Source organism: Callospermophilus lateralis, chromosome 10 (assembly GCF_048772815.1).
Source record: "Callospermophilus lateralis isolate mCalLat2 chromosome 10, mCalLat2.hap1, whole genome shotgun sequence".
Classification (NCBI taxonomy): Eukaryota; Metazoa; Chordata; class Mammalia; order Rodentia; family Sciuridae; genus Callospermophilus; species Callospermophilus lateralis.
Window position 1 is genome coordinate 75848763 of NC_135314.1, and position 18968 is coordinate 75867730.

Here is an 18968-nt window from a genome sequence, read left to right on the forward strand (position 1 = left end):
AGAAACTAACTTCAAGTGATTTAGAAAGTAATTGTGTCATATTTAGAAAAAACTTCTCTATAATAATACTTCTTAATTAACCAATCTGTCATCATATTGAATATCCATCATATGGTCTGTCTGAGTCCATGCAGAAGGCAGAATGTGAAACAGACAGTGCTGATCTCATAGAGGTTCTGGGTCTTACCAAGAACTTGTTGCAAGCCTCAGCTGTTTCATTTTATAGATATAAAAATAAATTTGCTCCTGAGGCTTTGGGGAATCATCAAATGATCAAGGAGAAAATAATTCCTCCTAGAAGGTCAGGAATGCCTCCTTTATCTTTTTGTGTTCCTCAGGAGCACATTCATGAGTGTGAGGGCCAGATGTACTGCTCCGTGTGCTGTGCTTCTGTCAGTAAGTATTGGCTAGTGCAGGGTTACTCTTGTGGAGTGAACTGGTAGTATTCTCAGTACAAACAGTAGAGGGATGGCAGTGACATTCCCTGAACTTTAATGAAATTATATGTCCCTAAACCTACCTTCAAATCTTATATGTCAGTATGTATATATACACACAGTGCTTTATATTTTAACAAACTTTTTTGTACATTTAATCTTTACAATTATCCCATGAATTTTACAGAGTGAAATTCTCTGAATAGGAGATTTATTCAAAATTTCTTCTGTTTAGTGACAGAAAAAAATGGAACAATCAAATTAATTAGTAGGCTCTGGGATATTTAGCAATGCCAGGAAAAGGAAAGTTAACTAGTTTGGTAGTATAAACATTTTGAGTTGGAGTTTATTAGAAAGCACCCCAATCAATATTCAGCAACAATTCTATTTTTAAAAATATTTTTTTCTCTGAAAAAAGTTGAAATCATGAAAACTTTCAGACACATAGACAAGCTCCAAGTTTATTTTGACTCTGTTCATTTTGTCTCTGTGGACAAACTGTGGACAAACTTATAGAAGCAGATAATGATGGAAGAGCATTGACATTGTATGGCATTGCTTAGAAAAGTAATTTCATTTGTTTTAGGAAACCATTAGGCCCAGATTTTGAGTCTTTACTAAACATACATAGATGATGTTTGTTTGATGCCTAGACAAGATATTAATACTTTTTCCTTTTGCCATTCAGAAATTTTGGTTTTCAAAATTTGTTTATATTGAAAAATAGATCTAGATTTAGTTTTCTGGATTGAATATTAGAATTTGTTTACCAGTGCAAAATACTAATTCATCAAGGATTTATTTAAAAATGAGTATTTTTTTAATAGAAGGTAATATACTGACTGGGAAAGTTTACTAAGAATACCACTGGGAATCAGGAGACCTTTTCTTTTCTTTTAACTAGCTACATGATTTTTCCTGAATTGCCTAAGAAATCTGGATTTGAGGCTAGCAGTATATCTCAGAGTAGAGTTCTGTGTCAAGGGGAAGCTGATCAAGAAACTGATTCAGGATCCCAGCAGGTGGAAGAAGATGTAAGATGCAGTTGCGATAGTAGATATTGTTTATTCAGAGGTGGCAGCGACCCCCGCCCGCCCTCTCCCCTTGTTGTAGGGAAAGTCGAGGGAAGACACTGAAAATAGCAGGAAACAGTTTTATTTGGCTGCAGCCAGGTTCAGAGGGCACAGCTTTTGCTGTAATCAATCAATCCCCAGAACCCTGATCTGCCATGCAAGCAGTGCTGGCTTCATTTAGAAGGTTCGATTTATGAGTAAACACTAGGGAGTTTTAAATTGAAGAGACAAGACTCTAATTACCTTTAATACCAGCTCCGGGAGAGCTTCTCCTAGCTCTCGCCTCCAGCCACCTAATGCGATATCGAGGTTTACAGAAGAGACAAGAGAGAGAGAGAGAGAGAGGAGAGAGAGAGAGAGAGAGAGAGAGAGAGAGAGAGAGAGAGAGAGAGAAACACGCCAGGGAGTGGACTCTTATTGGGGAACAAAAAATTCAAGGGAAAATCCCATCCAATGAAGGTTGAAGGGGGCAGCATCCCAAGGTCAGGGGCGACAATTGGGTCTTCGGGGGCAGTAGCCAGACATGCCTCTGCACGGACAAGCCCTCGGACCTGGAAAAGGGTGGGGAAGGCTCTGACACAGCTGTGTCTAAGCGCCTCTCACCCAGCCAGGGAGGTAACTCAAATCACATGCGAGGATGGCCTCCCACACCCTGAATTCAGGTAGTTTCAGAGTTTTATACCCAGCATGTAAGGGGAGGGGCTCAGAAGTTCACAGTCTGCAGAAGTTCAATAAAAGCAACTTTTTCTTTCACTGCTTTGGGCAAGTTAACCCTTAAAGGACAGTACCTGAGAATGAGAGAGCTTCTTCTCCATTTTCTTTCCTCCCCCTGTCAGCTGTTACCATGGAGCAGGATTGGTAACTACTCTTATCTTAAAAATGTAAACATCTCTGTGAAGCCCAGCTCAAGGCCAGAGGCCTTGTTTGCACATTTCTACAAAGTACTATACTGGATTTGTTTATGAAAAACTAGTAAGGGGGTGTCCAGCACCTGGAGTGCTGGTATCTTCCCAGCCAGTGGCCAAGAAAAACAGGGCAACACGAAAATAGGAAGTTTATCTACATTGAACTCTTTTGCAGAGACTCTTTTGCTGACAGTCCCAAAATCAGCCATGGTGAAGATTTCTGGAGAAGCCCTGTTAAGACTTTTCTGTGGAAAAAGGGGGTGCCACTTCACCCTCTCTCCCAGCCTCCAGCTTCAGCCTCATTTTGCCCCACTTTCATTTAGCTTTTTTTAATATGCAGGCCAAACAAAGAAGTCTCATTGCCAACAGGTTACATAAGTGGGCACATGCTCACAAGCAAATATTTATGACCTTGAGTACATACACTGAATCAGTGTGTTCATGACCTTGGCTACATACTGAAAACATAGCCTACCAGAAAACCTTAACAAGGAAGCCTAAATACAGCCATTTGAGGCCTGCCCTACAGTTCGCCTACCTTAAAAAAGGTAAAAAATGATAGCACAGTGTACACATGCCACATAATGAAGAAATGCATAAATACCAAAATACATATAGACCTTAACCTTAAACAAGTCCTAAAGTTGGCTTGTGAAAGTAGGTCTTGGAAAGGATATTATTCATGAGGTCTTAGAAAATAAGGTATATATAAAATAACAATACATATGAACTAGAATATACATGGATTTTGAGAATTTGCAAGTTTGTTTCCTTCCCATGAAACTAAAGCAGATTACTTTGGAGTAGGATAGAGACTGGTAACTGCGGAAGTTGCTGAGAGAAAGTAACCCAGGTTTTAGGTCATCCTAGGAGTTATATGGGAGTGGCCTAAGAATGCACAAAGCCCATGTTTCTCCAACTTATTATAGTTATTCATTGCAACCCTTAATTTGCCTGCTGATTTTCTATATTCAGACTAATTTTTTTATTTCTTTGAGCTTACACTTGTATTCTTTGCCTTAAGAGATTCTTGTGTTAGTTTTCTACTGTTGTTATAACAAATTTATACAAAACTTAGCTTTGTTAAACATCAGAAATTTATTATTTTATAGTTATGTAGTTCAGAAGTTTCACATGGGTCTTAAGGTGCTAGTAGGGCTGCATTCCTTTCTGGAGACTGGAGAGACTTTATTTTCTTCTTTCCGAGCTTCTAGTTAATACCCTAATTTCTTGGCTCATGGACTCTTCCATCTTCAAAGCTAACAATGGCTGGTTAACTCTCTCTCACATTGTATCATTCTGACTTTCTTCTGACTCCATCCTCCACATTTAAAGGTCTTTGGGATTACAGTTGGGCTCACTGGATAATGCAGGATACTCTATCTATTTTAAGGTCAGCTGATTAACAACCTTACTTTTAACATGACCTCAATTCCTCTTTGCTGAACACCCTAATATATTCACAGGTTCTGGGGATTAGGAGCTGAACATCATTGTTCTGCTTTCCACAGTGATTCTTTTTTTTCCCACATGATACAATTTTATTGTTGCCTTCAAAGATACTTTGCTTCTAGATCAAAGACAAAATGCTGCTGTGTTTGTGGTCCATTAAATGTCTTGAGTATTTTTCCTGTTTTGCTAATCCATACCTCTTTATTAAATTGGGACACAATATCTGCACATATTTATAGGATACCGTACGAGAATTCAGTACATGTACATGATGTGTAATAATCAAATCAGGGTAACAAGCATTTACCTCTCCTCAAACATTAATCATTTCCATGTGTCAGGAACTTTTGTATTATTCTGTTATCTTGTAACAAATTGTAACAAATAGCTACCCTACAGATTATAACAAATAGCTACTCTACTATGCTACAGAAAATCAGAACTAATTTCTCCTAACTGTATTTTGGTGTTCCTTATTTAACTACTTTCCATGCCCACTCCCCTGCCCTTCTCAATATCTAGTGACCACTGTTCTACTCTGTTCTTCAATGAGATAAATTTTCACCATAAATTTTCTCTGTAATTTTAATAGCTTCTTCTGTGTGAACACTATGTCTTTTGGCAAATATTTCACTATATTCTATTTTAAGTTTCTACCACTATCATTTGCCAAGTCTCTTTAATCTGTATTTAAAGCCTTACATCCCCTCTTCTCTCTTAGAAACCTCTACCTGTTATTGTATCTCTTTTTCCTCTGTAGTTTTTAACTTCTCCCTTGAATAACTCCTTCCTATTGGCATTTAAATATGCTCAAATCTCTCCTGTTATCTATTTTTTAAAAGACCCTCCTCCAGCTCTTGTCTCCATTACAGTCAGACATCTTGAAAGTGCCTTTGTGTAGCTCGGGTCACTGCCCAGTTCCTTTCCATTTGGTTTTACTATCACATCCTCAGTAACCAATACAAGATGTGACCTAGGATCTGCACTCACTAAAGATCTGTTAAATGCATAGCTGAATGATTGCATTTCTACCTAGCAACCAAGTCTATTATCAGGTCTCTGGTGATGTTCTTGTATAAGAACTGGTGTATAAGAACTGGTTTGGGGGATTTATTTATTTATTTAGCTACATTTGCAGTTCATAATGTTCATCATGGATTACAAAGCCAAGTACAAATTTTTCTTTTCTTTAGCAAATGTTTTATTCTGTTTGGAATGACATGTTCCACTGATCCATTAACCGCTGTTTTCTCTTTTAGTTCTTTTCATAGTGCTTCTGCATGTCATATTTTATTTTGATTTCCTTAACACCTTTTGAGATAGGACAAGAAGGTACTCATATTTTAGAGATTAAGTTCTTGGAAGCCAGACAAACTATTTTCCTAAATCATATACAAAGCTAATCATAAACCTGGTATTGGCTGGCTCCGTAACCCTGAGCAAATTCTTAACCATTTCTATCATTAATTTCCTCATGTGTTTAAATGGGGATAAAACTATCTCCCTCTTTAGGTGGTTTCCGGAATTAAGGATTCTCAACTTCTTGCCTTGAGGGTTTTAAAATTTTCTATTAAATGCTGATTATAAAATGGAAGCAAGAGCAAAATGTAGAAAATTAAGAGAGTAGTAATTGAAATATAAACCTATGCTGTATGCTTGACTTGCTTCACTTTTGTTGGGGATTAAACCTAGGGCCTTGAGCGTACCACTGAGTGATACCCACCAACCCCACAAGTTTTTAAACTTATGTTTAAACTTATATAAGAATCTTTGGACACAATTCACCTGGATTCCACTGACATGATTAGGTGGTAGCAGTGAAGAATGAGTAATGAGCTGGATGAGCTGAGCAAATGAGGCAGTAGGGGTTGTTTGCTGCTGGTATTAAGCTAAAAGTCTTAGCTGAACAACTTCAAATTTGTGTTTTGGCCTAGAAATGAAGTAGTAGTTCTGTCTCCAAACTCAGCACACCTCTGTGTTCCAGTGCTTTGGTGAGTGACATTTTAAGGGATCCCTGCAGGAGACATAACTAATGCGAACATATGAAAGGATTTTTGTTGTCAAGTGTTCTTTAGTGTCTTCTGAAAGGAGAGTGAGTGGGAGGGTGAGGGATTAACTGTTGGAGTGTTAGACAAGTGATTTGAATTACCAAGAATTTCCTACTTTCCATCATTAAAATAATGTTATTTTGAATTCAGTAAAGTAAAATCTTGTTCCTCTAAGCAAGCTTTTCCATTCTGAATGCTTACTTAGTTAGAGAATTAGTTTAAATTTGATGTTGATGTGGGGACTTTTTGACCCACATCAGATAAGGTCTGTGTTTTCTGCCATCTCATTCCAACATCCTGTTCTGGTAACCATGCTGCGTTTCCATCCCTTTTCCTTACTCTGCTCTGACCTGGTTGCTTTCTATAGGTTTCCAACTCTGATCAGGCTCCCTTTCTTCTTTCTGGGTCATTTAGGACAACTTTTAGGTTATTTAATTTATATAGACTACTATCATTAACACCAAATGAAACTCTTCTGAAGCAAGTGTGTCCCTAAGGGCCATGCATGAAGCAGTGAACTGCGGTGGGTAAAAGTGAGGTTTCTGAAACCCAATGGCTGGCTCCATAAACCTGGGCAAATTCTTAGCCACTTCTAGCATTAATTTCCTCATGTGTGTAGATGGGGATAAAAATATCTCCCTCTTTAGGTGGTTTCCAGAATTGAGTTAATTAAGATAAAGCACTTAGTGCCGTGCTTAACACATGATGAAGGCTCAGTAAACTTAGTTGTAATATTCTTACTGTTATTATTATTGAAAGGGAATGGGATATAGTTAGAAATTTTTGTGTGACCTTGAAAACTTCCCACTTGAACCTCATTTTTTTTTTTCTATCTGTGCTGTGAAGGTACTGAAGAGGGTATTACACCTGGTGGAAAGGTGATAGACTCTATTCAGGCTGATTATGTTAATGTATATTTCAAATGTATCTGAATGCCATTTTTTTTTAGCTCCACCTCCTGCAACAATTCTCTCTTGATGCTTTCTCATCACTCAGGCCTTTTTCTGCTTATCAAAATAACCAGGAGTCATATTCCTTTAGGTTCTTCTGGATGATAGCTCACTTAGTAAGAAATTTCATGCAAGTATGTTCTAAATAACCAATAGTGATAGGTTTAGTATAGTAGTTCAATTTGTTACTTGTTAGATATTATTTTTAAAAAACAGAAGAATCTTAATGTGAAATTGTTTTTTTAACCTGAGTTTCTCAAGTTTTCTTTCTACCAAAGCTTGGGAGATGTAAGGAACATGTTAGTCAATCTTCCCAGTCTAACTCTAATCACAAAATGTCTTTGGTTTATCATATTTAATCTCAATAGTCATTTATTTTATATTACTATTTTAAATTACATATCAATTCTTTCTTAACTCTCTGTCTGCTTAAGCTTCCAATACAACTGATGTTTCAAGGATGTATGCCTTGTATTTCTAGTGGCTTTCAGTATACCTTCTAATCTAGTTTACAGCAGCAAGCTATCTAAAGGAGTGGTTCTGAAGATGGGACTTATTGATACCTGAACACATATATGAGGGAGACATTTTTGACTGTGATTAAATCACTTTAGGAAGGCGACTTGTATAACATTGAAAAGAGTTTTCAATTGGTATGAGTTGAAAACTTGGTACAGTCACCACTGACCAGCACCTTTGGAAACTCTTTCCCCTTAGGACATGTATATAAAGTTCTGAACTATCTCCAAGTTACTATAATTTAACTTTCCTACCACTGAATATGGTAGGAAATCTGGATTTGTGGAAACCTGCTTTCTTTATTGTATGGGCAGGGGCTTTCTCAGATTGTTTTCTGATCTTTGTTTATATTTGCAAGGTGACATGGTAAAAGGACAACCAGGAATCTGAAATCTGTTAGCAATGTGGTCTACAGCAAGTTTTAAAAAGTTTTATGATTATGATTTCAAATGGATTAAGATTTGTGGTTATATTCCCCACCCCAACCAGTTCTTTCCTCTCTATATACGCTTGTTGCATTGTTCATTTGGCATAATCATTTACTTGGTCACTGTACTTTTAATGCAACTGTAATCTTCATACACCATAGGTGTTTTACTCACAACTTTGTGCCAGTTACCTTCTACACTTCTTGGCACACAGCATTCATTCATTAATTTATTCCAGAAACATCTAATTAATGCCTACTAAGTGGTAGGTACTTTTATAGACATTGGTGAAATTAGCAGGAATATGGTAAAAACAAGATCCCTAATCTCACGGAATTTAAATTTGTGCCTGTCAATTCACAATATCAAGACTGTGGAACCAACCTAGAATGCCCTTCAATAGACGAATGGATAAAAAAAATGTGGCATTTATACACAATGGAGTATTACTCTGCATTAAAAAATGACAAAATCATAGAATTTGGAGGGAAATGGATGGCATTAGAGCAGATTATGCTAAGTGAAGCCAGCCAATCCCTAAAAAACAAATGCCAAATGTCTTCTTTGATATAAGGAGAGTAACTAAGAACAGAGTAGGGACGAAGAGCATGAGAAGAAGATTAGCATTAAACAGGGATGAGAGGTGGGAGGGAAAGGGAGAGAGAAGGGAAATTACATGGAAATGGAAGGAGACCCTCAGGGTTATACAAAATTACATACAAGAGGAAGCGAGGGGAAAGGGAAAAATAATACAAGGGGGAGAAATGAACTATAGTAGAGGGGGTAGAGAGAGAAGAGGGGAGGGGAGGGGAGGGGAGGGGGGATAGGAAAGGATAGGAAAGGCAGCAGAATACAACAGACACTAGTATGGCAATATATAAATCAATGGAAGTGTAACTGATGTGATTCTGCAATCTGTATACGGGGTAAAAATGGGAGTTCATAATCCACTTGAATCAAAGTGTGAAATATGATATATCAAGAACTATGTAATGTTTTGAACAACCAACAATAAAAATAAATAAATAAATAAATAAATTTGTGCCTGTGGCATTTGGGATTAAACCCTGGGCCTCATGCATGCTAGGCAAGCCCTCTACCACTAAAGCTGTACCCCCTCCACCACCTGGAGTTTAGATTCTTTTTTTTTAATTTTATTTTTTAGTTGTAGTTGGACACAATACCTTTATTTTATTTATTTATTTTTTATGTGGTGCTGAGGAACAAACCCAGGGCCTTGCACGTCCTAGAAGAGCATTCTACCACTGAGCCACAATCCCAGTCCTGGAGTTTAGATTCTTAACACAGTCTTGTTCAATAGAATTTCCTGAGATGTGGAAATGTTTTATATTGTCTTTTTCAAGATGATAGCAATTAGCCATATGTGATCACTGAATACTTGCAGTGGCTGGTGTGAATAAAGGACTGAATTTTTAACTTTTTAAAACTTTAGTTTACTTAAATTGCTAATGTTCAGTGGTTAACATATAGGATAATACCATCCTAAAGGAAGGGGATAGAGAAAGATAAAGCACATAAATAAACAAAATAATTTTATGTAGTGATTTGAATTGAAGAGTGAGAAAACACACTAATAAATGTAAAACAAATTATGAAGTTATGAATTTTTAAAACTTTGCTATTTGGTGCTTAGGTTTAGGGACCCTTATTGGTGATCTAGTGATTTACTTTTTGAAAATGAACCCCAAATCTCATAATAAACCTGCATTTTGTTTTTTTTTGCATGTTTCTATCATTTTATTAACTGCACAAATTTATTTTCTAGCCCTGAATCGTCATCCTCAGTTCCTGTTGGTGATACCTCTACATTGGGAGGTACGCTTTGGTGCCATTATTCACTTTTCTGTTTGGTATGGTTTAAGATAATCTTAAAAGCAAGTGTTGTTTTTCAGATCAATTTTTTAAAATATCAAGTTTTCTCTATGTATTGTTCAAGAGTCTCTAGAAAACATAATTTTCTCCCCACTTATTTTATGGCATTATGTTGTAGGTACTCAATACAAATCAGAATACAGCTTTAAAAAATGTATGAACTGATGAATTATTTTAAGGCAAGTACTTGGTAGTCACTACTTATATGAAAGGTAGAAGAACCTGTCTAGTGCCACTTTTTGTCATTTGTCCTACAGTTTCCCAGAGTAGGGATTTTTCTAACTGCATTCTGTAACATGTTCCTTTGACCTCTGTATTTCTTCTAAATGGGTAGTTGTTTCCTATATTTATTTATTTATTTTAGTTACAAAATGCAAACTTCTTTGTATCAGAAATTTCAAACATACAAAAATAGAATACTATGATGTGGTTTAGTTTTAGTGTTTGTTAAATCATGGCAGTCTCCAACCTTCACCCACTTCCCCTTTCTAGTACAGTTAGTTTGTTCAGTATCTGTTCAGTATCTCCTTAAGGTAGAAACTTTGTATTTCCAACATCTAGCATAGAGCCTGGATTAGAGTAGGGGGTTCAAACAATGCTTGTTGGCTGAGTGATAATCATTTCTTATTCTGGGAGGACTCTATACAAATGTGCCTGAAGATTAAAGTAGACTAAATCTCCAGTATGAAAAAGCAAAGGACTTGCAAGAATGGTTTCTGAAGTCAGTTCTTTATTTCTCAGATACCAATTTTGGGACTAAACTCATGTGTTTGGTTTTTTGCTTAGGTACTGCTCTCAATGTTCCATATCCAGGAGTGGATTCCTATGAAGGTGCCTCAGAGAGCAGCTGGGAGTCCTCAGAGGAGAGTGTGAGTCTTGCTCTGTTTTGTTACTTAGTTTCTATACATGCAGGAAGGGAGTTTAAACAAGAGTTAAGAGAGAGTTATATTTCATTGCTCTAACTACCAGGACTTCATGTGGTGTCTGCTATGAAAATATCACGAATTTTAATACCAATACATTAAAAAAGTCTAATATTGCTTGGAGAACCAAGTAACTCTTGGGAGAGTTTGGGTGAGAAAGGGCTTCAAATTGCAAATGAAATGACGTGAGGCCCGGGAACTCTCATCATGTTAAACTTAATCCTTAATAGATCATATCTTAGTATTCTCTTCTTTAGACGGAAAGAATATAGGTTTTAATAGTTTAAAATTCAAAAAGCACTGTGCTTAAAAATGTACAATTAGTATTAGCCTTTCCACTAAACAACATTAAGTCCTATAGCCAAGTATTAAAGAAGAATAAAAAATTTACACATTACCCAGGAAGATAGAAACAGTTTATTAGAAATATTGCTTAATTTTGAGGATCTGTATATCCCAGATTATTTAATATAGAGCAAATTGACTGAACATATTTCCTGGAGTGATGTAATTTAGTTACCTTGCCGGTTCCTTCTCAGTATGAACATTTTAATTTATAGGAAATCAGACTGAGTCATCCTGCTTTGGCGCTCTACCTTACCTGTCACCAAACAAGTCTGATAGTAACTTGGGATCCCTAGAGTGGATGCCCAAATCAACACTATCCCCCAATGTACAATTATGTCCAAAGTAGACGGTGCTGGAAGATTCTGGCATTCAATAAAGATTAGTAAATGAATTGATAAAAAGTGAGAGTGTAGTAGAATAGTGAAGATTTAGGTCTGGAAACAGTTATAAAATGAGATAGAATTAACTATAATAGAAATGGAGGAACTATATGGAGTCCACTGGAAGGTTAATATCCAAAAATGGAGAGGATAATTTGAGCCAATTAACAAAACCAACAGGAAAACAAAACAGTACAGCTACCCTAACAAGAATTAGACTCTCTGCACCTCTAGTTCAAAATAAACCCCAAGGTATGTCCCTATTTACTATCCCAATGCATGCCCCTATTTACTATCTTAGAAATAATATACTATGTTTCTGTTTTGTTGATAGATACCCTATAAATTATAATATGTATTTAACTTTACAGGATTTAAGGTTTTAAAAGTCTTTGTTTTTATATTGAGCCATATGAAAACATTAGAACCTTGTAACTTAAATGATCTCCCTGCTGACTTACATGATAATTTTCAGTAGTTTTGTTCTCTTTCTCTCCCTCTATCTTTTTAATTCAACAAATTGAAAGTATTGTATTTGATTTGCACAGTTAAAGTTTGTTTTACATTTATAATTTTATTTCTTAAAATTGTGTTTCTGTATTTTAGTCCTTTCTTCTGGGACAGTTTTCTTCCTGAAATATATACTTCTGACATTATTTCAGTGACTATCTGTTACTGGTACAATTTCAGTTTTTGATCACCTGAAAATTTCTTTACTACTCTTTTATTCTAGAAAGATATTTTAAATACATATTCAATTCTGGCTTGAGGTTTTTGTTTTATCGATCTTTATTTCATTATCTTCTGGCTTTTGCTGTTATTACTGATAACTTAGCTGTTAAGTTCAGCTGTCACTCCCTTTTGGGTATCCCGATTGCTTTCTCTGTTGGCTTTTGAGATCAATCTATTCATTCATGTATGTGTGTGCATGTGTACTTTTCTATTTTGGATTCTGTAGCTTCATAAAAATGAGTATAGATGTGTGTAGGCATCTATGTTGGATATACAGTTCCATACCACAGCAATAAAATGCATGTCAAAGAAAAGGAAGTAAATGGATATTTTTGTTTCCTGGTGCACATAAGTATGGTATAAATATGTTATATTTATACCATACTATAGTCTATTAAGTGTGTAATAGTATTATGTCTTAAAAATAGTGTATGTACCTTAATTGAAAATGCTTTATGTTAAAAAATGTTAGCAACCATCTGATCTTTGGTGAGTCGAAATCTTTTTGCCAGTGGAGGGTCTTGCTTTGATTTTCATGGTTACTGACTGATCAGAGTGTTGGTAGCTGTGGGGTTGGGGAGACCCCTTGATTCATGGGCTGCAGTGTGGATATTAAGATGACAGATGAAAACAACATTGTACATCTCCACTAGAGTTCTTGGATTACTGGGTATATTTTCAATGAGCAGTAATAGTCTGAAAGGAATCTTTTATCTGAGTAGCAGACTCAAAAATGGGCTTAAAACATTGAGTAAACTATGTTGTAAACAGGTGTGCTGTCTCCCAGGGTTTGTTATACCATTATAGAACATAGGCAGAATAGATTTAATATAATTCTCAAAGACCTAAGATTTTTCAGAGTGGTAAGTAAACAGAGTTAACTGCATTAGAGAACTAAAAAGAGAACCAGTCTGTCCTATAAAGTTTTGAAGTCAGACATTGACCACTCCTCTATAACCATGAATATCCCAGATGGCATCTTCTTCCAGTATAAGGCTATTCTATCTACACTGAAAATCTCTTGTTAAATGTGGCCACCTATCTCAATTACCTTAGCTAGATCTTCTAAATGCTTGCTGTAGTTTCTATATACTTGCTGCTTCACTTCTTACTTTTATTTTTATTTTTTAATGTATGTAAATTTACATATAGTATAAGTACTTATTTATAATGTGGTAAATTATGTACATACATACAATGTATAATGATTAAATTAAGATAATGGGCATTTCTGTTAGCTCAAACACTCATTTTTATGTGTTGAGAATCTTTAAATTTTTCTCATTATTTTGAAATATATTACAAATTTTTATAGACTATATTTACCCTACTGTGTTGTAGAACATTAGACTAATTTTTTCTCTCTAATTATATTTTTGTACCTGATATCCAACCTCCTTTCTCCCCACCCTCTCCCCTTTCTTGCCTATGGTGGCCACTATTCTACTCTCTGTTTCTATAAGATCAACATTTTTAGTTTACACAAATGAATGAGAACATGTGGTTTTTGCTTTCTGGGCATGGCTAATTTAATTCAATATAATTTATCCAATTACATTGACTCTGCTGCAAATGACAAGATTTAATTCTTATTTATGGCTGGATAATATTCCACTGTGATTCTAATCCACATTAAAAATTATTCATTCACTCTTGGACACCTTGGTTGATGTTATAACTTGGCCATTGTGCATAGTGTTGCAATAAACATGGACATGCAGGTGTCTTTTTGAGACAGTAATTTCATTTTCTTTGTATTTATACACATAGTGGGATGCTGGATCATCTAGTAATTTTACTTTCCCTTTTTTGAAGAACTTCCATATTGTTTTCCATAATGACTGTACTAATTTACGCTGCTTCTGATAGCACATCAGAATTCCTTTCCTCCACATCTTTGTCAGCATTTGTTATATTTTATCTTTTTGTTAATAGTTATTCTATCTGGGATCAGATGATACCTCATTGTGATTTTAACTTGAATTTCCCCAATGATTAGCGATATTGAACATTTTTTCACTTATGTGTTGGACATTTGTATGTTTCCTTTTGAGAAATATCTCTTCAGCTTCTTTGTCCATTTTAAAATAAGATTTTTTTTTTGTGTATTTTTGGCTGTTGCCTGAGTTCCTTATATATTCTGAATATTAATCCCTTGTCAGATGAATTCATTTTAAATATTTTCTCCCACTCTGTGGGTTGACTTTTCACTCTGTTGATTGTTTTCTTTGCTGCACAGAAGCTTTTTAATTTGATATAATCCCATTGTCCATTTTTGCTTTACTTGCATGTGCTTTTTGGGGTCTTATTAAAAAAATCTTTGCCTATACCAACGTCTTTAAGTGTTTTATTCTGGTAGTTTCATTGTTTTAGATCTTACATTTAGGTCTTTAATTATTTCAAACTATTTTTTTATATGAAGAGAGAGAGACAGAGAGGTTTCTAGTTTCATTCTACTACCTATGGATATCCAATTTCCCAGCACTATTTATAGAAGAAACTGTCCTTTCCCCAGTGTATGTTCTTGGGACCTTTGACCAAAATCAATTGATTTTATGTAAATAAATTAACTTCTTGGTCTCTCTTCCATTGGATTGTATTATTTTTATGCTTGTAGCATACTATTTTTTAAAAATATATTTTGAAGTCAGGTACTATGATACGCCTTCAGCTTTGTTCTTTTTACTCCACATTGCTTTGGCTATTTGGGGTCTTTTGTGGTTCCTCATGAATTTTATGATTGTCATTCTATTTCTGTGAACAGTTTCATTGGCATTTTGATGGTTATTGCACTGAATCTGAGATTATTTTGAGTAGTAAGGACATTTTAATAATATAAATTCTTCCAATCCATGAACACAGAATGTCTTTCTAATTTCCTTCTTCAGTATGACCTTTGACCAAAATCAATTGGCTTTATGTAAATAAATTAACTTCTTTTTCTTCCACACACTTGTTAAATTTAACCCTAGATATTATATTTTGGTAGTTATTGTGAATAAGATTGTTTCTTTCATTTATTTTTTAACAAGTTTATTGTTAGTATGTGAAAATACTACTTTTTTGTATGTTGTTTTTGTATACTGCAGTTTTATTGAATTGAGTTCTTGCAATAATTGGGGTGGAGTCTTTAGTTTTTCTATTTATACAATCATGTCATCTGTAAACAGGGATAATTTGACTTCCTCTTTTAATTTTTCTTCTAAGGCTTCCTCACCTCTGTCAATCAGCCTTCATAGAATTGAAGAAGTTAGAGCCTTGCTGTGGATTAAGTTTTGGTTTAAGTGAATGTTGTGGCTAGTTTGTTCTTTAATCAAGATCACTAAAATTTTCTCTACATCAGCAACAAGGCTGTTTTGCTTTTTATCATTTGTGCATTTACAGAAGTAGCATCTTAATATTTCCTTCAAGAATTTTTCTACCATTCACAACTTGGCTAAATCTTTGGTACAAGAGACTTACTGTTGAGTTCATCTTGGCTTTTGACATGCCTTCCTCACTAACCTTAATAATTTCTAGCTTTTGATTTAAAGCAAGAGATATACAATTATTCCTTTACCTGGGATGTTTTAACCTGGCTTAACTTCAATATTTTTGTGTCTCAAGGAATAGAAAGGTCTGAGGAAAGAGAGGAATATGGGGGAATGGCCAGGTAGTGGAGCAGTCAAAACATACACATTTGTTAATCAAGTTCACTGTGTTTTGTGGATGGGGTTCATGGTGCCCCCAAATAATTACAATAAAAACATAGGGATCATTGACTATAGGTCACCATAACTGATATAATAATATTGAAAGAGCTTGAAATATTGCAAGACTTACCAAATCGTAACACAGAAGCATGAAGTGAGCACATGCTGTAGTAGAAAAATTGTACCAATAGACTTGCTTAATGCAGGTTGCCACAATCTTTCAATCCATAGCAAACACAGTATCTGTTAAGCACAATAAGGCAAAGTTCTATAAAATGAGATATGTCTGTATTTCTCTTTATTTAGTTTTCTTTGGGTTTGTTGTACTGTCTTAATATGAGAGTTTATGTCTTACTTAAATTCTAAGAAATTCTAGGCTGAATACCTCTCATGATTAGATGTCTGACTTCCTTGCTGTATCCCTTCTATGTCTTCACTGCTATAACTTTCATTTCTTTGTTGAAATGAAACTCAATGTTGCATTTAATTCTTTATTTCACGAATTATTTTTGCAATCTAGCCTAATATGTTGTTTAAACTGACCATTGATTTTTTAGAATTCTTGCAATAATATGTGGTAGTTTTGATTTGACTTTGCAGAGTGTACATGCCTTCCACTTTGTGTCTTATCCCTTTTTGGAATTTTAAACTAAAGACTATATAATGAAGGAAAAGAAGGTGCTTCTTAGAAGCTGCTACCTTTAATATTATATTACCTGTCCGGATTTCTGTAAGCTATCCTTTTTGATTTCTTGGTTTTTTTTCTTTTCTTTTTTTCTACTTTCTTGCAAACAAGTTAAAAACATAAATAAACAAACAAAAAACCAAAACATCTTCTTCTTCAGCATTTTTAGGTGTTCTGCAGCAGTAAGGTCCAAGTATTTTCTTTTGTAATATTATTAGAATGGAAGTCTCTGCCCCAATTTAGTGTGAGATACAGTTTAATATAGAACATCCTGTACAACCAAAGAATTGAAATGTTGTACTCTATTTGTGTACAATGAATTGAAATACATTCTGCTATCATATATAACTAAGTAGAACAAATAAGAAAAAAGAAAAAAGTTTAATATAGAAAAATGCAAAGTCTTGTGCAAAATTCCATAAGACTATTGATCTCAGTATGCATCAACAATATGATGCAGTTAATGAAAAAAAATAAGGAAAGCTAGTTTTATTTTTTAATATTTATTTTTTAGTTGTAGGTGGACACAGTATCTTTATTTTATATTTATATGGTGCTGAGGATCGAACCCAGTGCCTCATGCATGCTAGGCGAGCACTTTACCTCTGAGCCCCAGCCCCAGCCCCAAGCTAGTGTCATTTTAGGTTACATTAATAGAAACACAGAATCTGCTATAAGTAAGGTGGTAGTCCTACCATATTTTAATTGATTAGACCTCACTTGTGGTGCCACAACTACAGAAAATAATAAGATCCTGAGTTTTGAAAGGCTCTCTGGGACTGCAGTTTGTATTTATATCCCAGGTTATAGAGCTTGGATCAATGGTGGAACTTACAAGAAGGTAATTAGGGTTAATGTTAAAAATTTCCCAACCATTAAAACTTCATGGAAGTATAAAAGTCTGCCTTTGAAAGGCAAGCTTGTTTCTTATCATAGCCATTCAAACAGATGGTGAGCAGCCATTTGCCAGGGATATTGTACAAAGAATTCAAGCACCAGAAAGGATGATGAGATCTTTGAGGTTCTTTTCCATTCTGAAGTTTCTAAGTTTTCTGATTATATGATCCACCAAGGAGGAAAAATGATACAATTTTTAAAAAGCACCTGAATTCTATTCCCAGTTGTCTTGACTGGAGTTTTCAGGTTAGTCTTATCCTGGTTTTCTAATGTATCAAAATAGAAGGACTTAGATTAAATGGACTTGTGTGTATATTGCATGCAGCAGTTATTACTATAGTGTTTTAGTAGTGAAAGCAAAATTCTATCATTTCTACATTTATTAAATAGAGTTTTCTGTAAGAAATATTGTTACTTTACTATCTTTTTTATTCATTTATTTATTTATGTCAGTGTAGATTCATGGATATTTATTTTATTCTTTGTATTATAATCTAATATTTACTTTATTGATCAATTTATTTCAGCTTTTCCCATGTGAACACCTGGATTAGGGAGAACTTAAAAAATTTGTTGAATATAGTTTTTGACTCCACAGACCAACTAACATTTAAGAAATTACCACTTTTTGACTTGGTATAGTATCAAAAAAGAATATTCCCAATTATCTCAAAAGGCTATTAATATATTCCTCCCTTCCCCAATATATATCTGTTTGGCTTGATTTTTTTTTATGTACTTCAATTAAAATGGCATATTGGAAGTAATTGAATGCAGAAGTAAAAATTCAGCTATTTTGTATTAAGTTAGGTGTTAAAATGCAATATCACTCTTTCTCATAATTTTTATTTGGTAAATATTTATAGGCATAATCCATATAAATCAAAATTTTTGATTTTCTCAATTATTTTTAAGAGTTTAAAGGGACTCCACTATTCTAGGCTATTTTAGATGATAACTAATTATAGTATGGTCAAATCTTTTTTCACCCACTTTGATGGTTTCCTACGGAAAGATTTCTGCTTTCTCTTGAACTTATTAATGTGTGTTCACATATGGGGCTGAGGTTATGGTTCAGAGATAGAGAGCTTGCCTAGAACGTGTGAGGCCCTGGGTTCAGTCCTCAGCACCACATAAAAAAAAATAAATGAAAAAAATAAAGGTATTTAAAAAAAGGAAATATATAAATGCAGTCATTTTAATGTTAGGTCATATCTTAAGGCCTACCCAGTGTATTCTAAAGTGGAATACTACATAAAGAATCATGATCAGAAGTTGGCTTTGATTTGGCAAATTTGGCTTTGATTTGGAACTTTGTGGGCAATTAATAAATATTTGTTAGCCAGGCATGGTTGTGTTTGCCTGTAATCCCAGTGGCTCTGGAGGCTGAGTCAGGAGGATTGCGAGTTCAAAGCCAACCTCAGCAAAATCGAGGTACTAAGCAACTCAATGAGACCCTGTCTCTAAATAAAAATACAAAAAATTGGGCCAGAAATGTGGCTTAGTGATCAAGCGCTGCCCCTGAATTCTATCCCCAGTACCCCAAACAAACAAACAAACAAACAAATAAATATCTGTTAATGGAATGAATAAACACTGACATTTA

General features: G+C 34.8%; 1 protein-coding gene across 1 annotated transcript in view; it reads left to right on the forward strand.

Moving 5' to 3' along the window:
* The window catches only part of Impg2 (interphotoreceptor matrix proteoglycan 2), an 82132-nt gene that overhangs the window by 25832 nt on the left and 37332 nt on the right, over positions 1-18968 (forward strand). Inside the window, exons 5-6 of the mRNA XM_076867031.2 lie at positions 9599-9648; positions 10492-10574. Of these exons, the coding sequence (XP_076723146.2) occupies positions 9599-9648; positions 10492-10574 (133 nt within the window). The remainder of the gene's footprint in view (positions 1-9598; positions 9649-10491; positions 10575-18968) is intronic.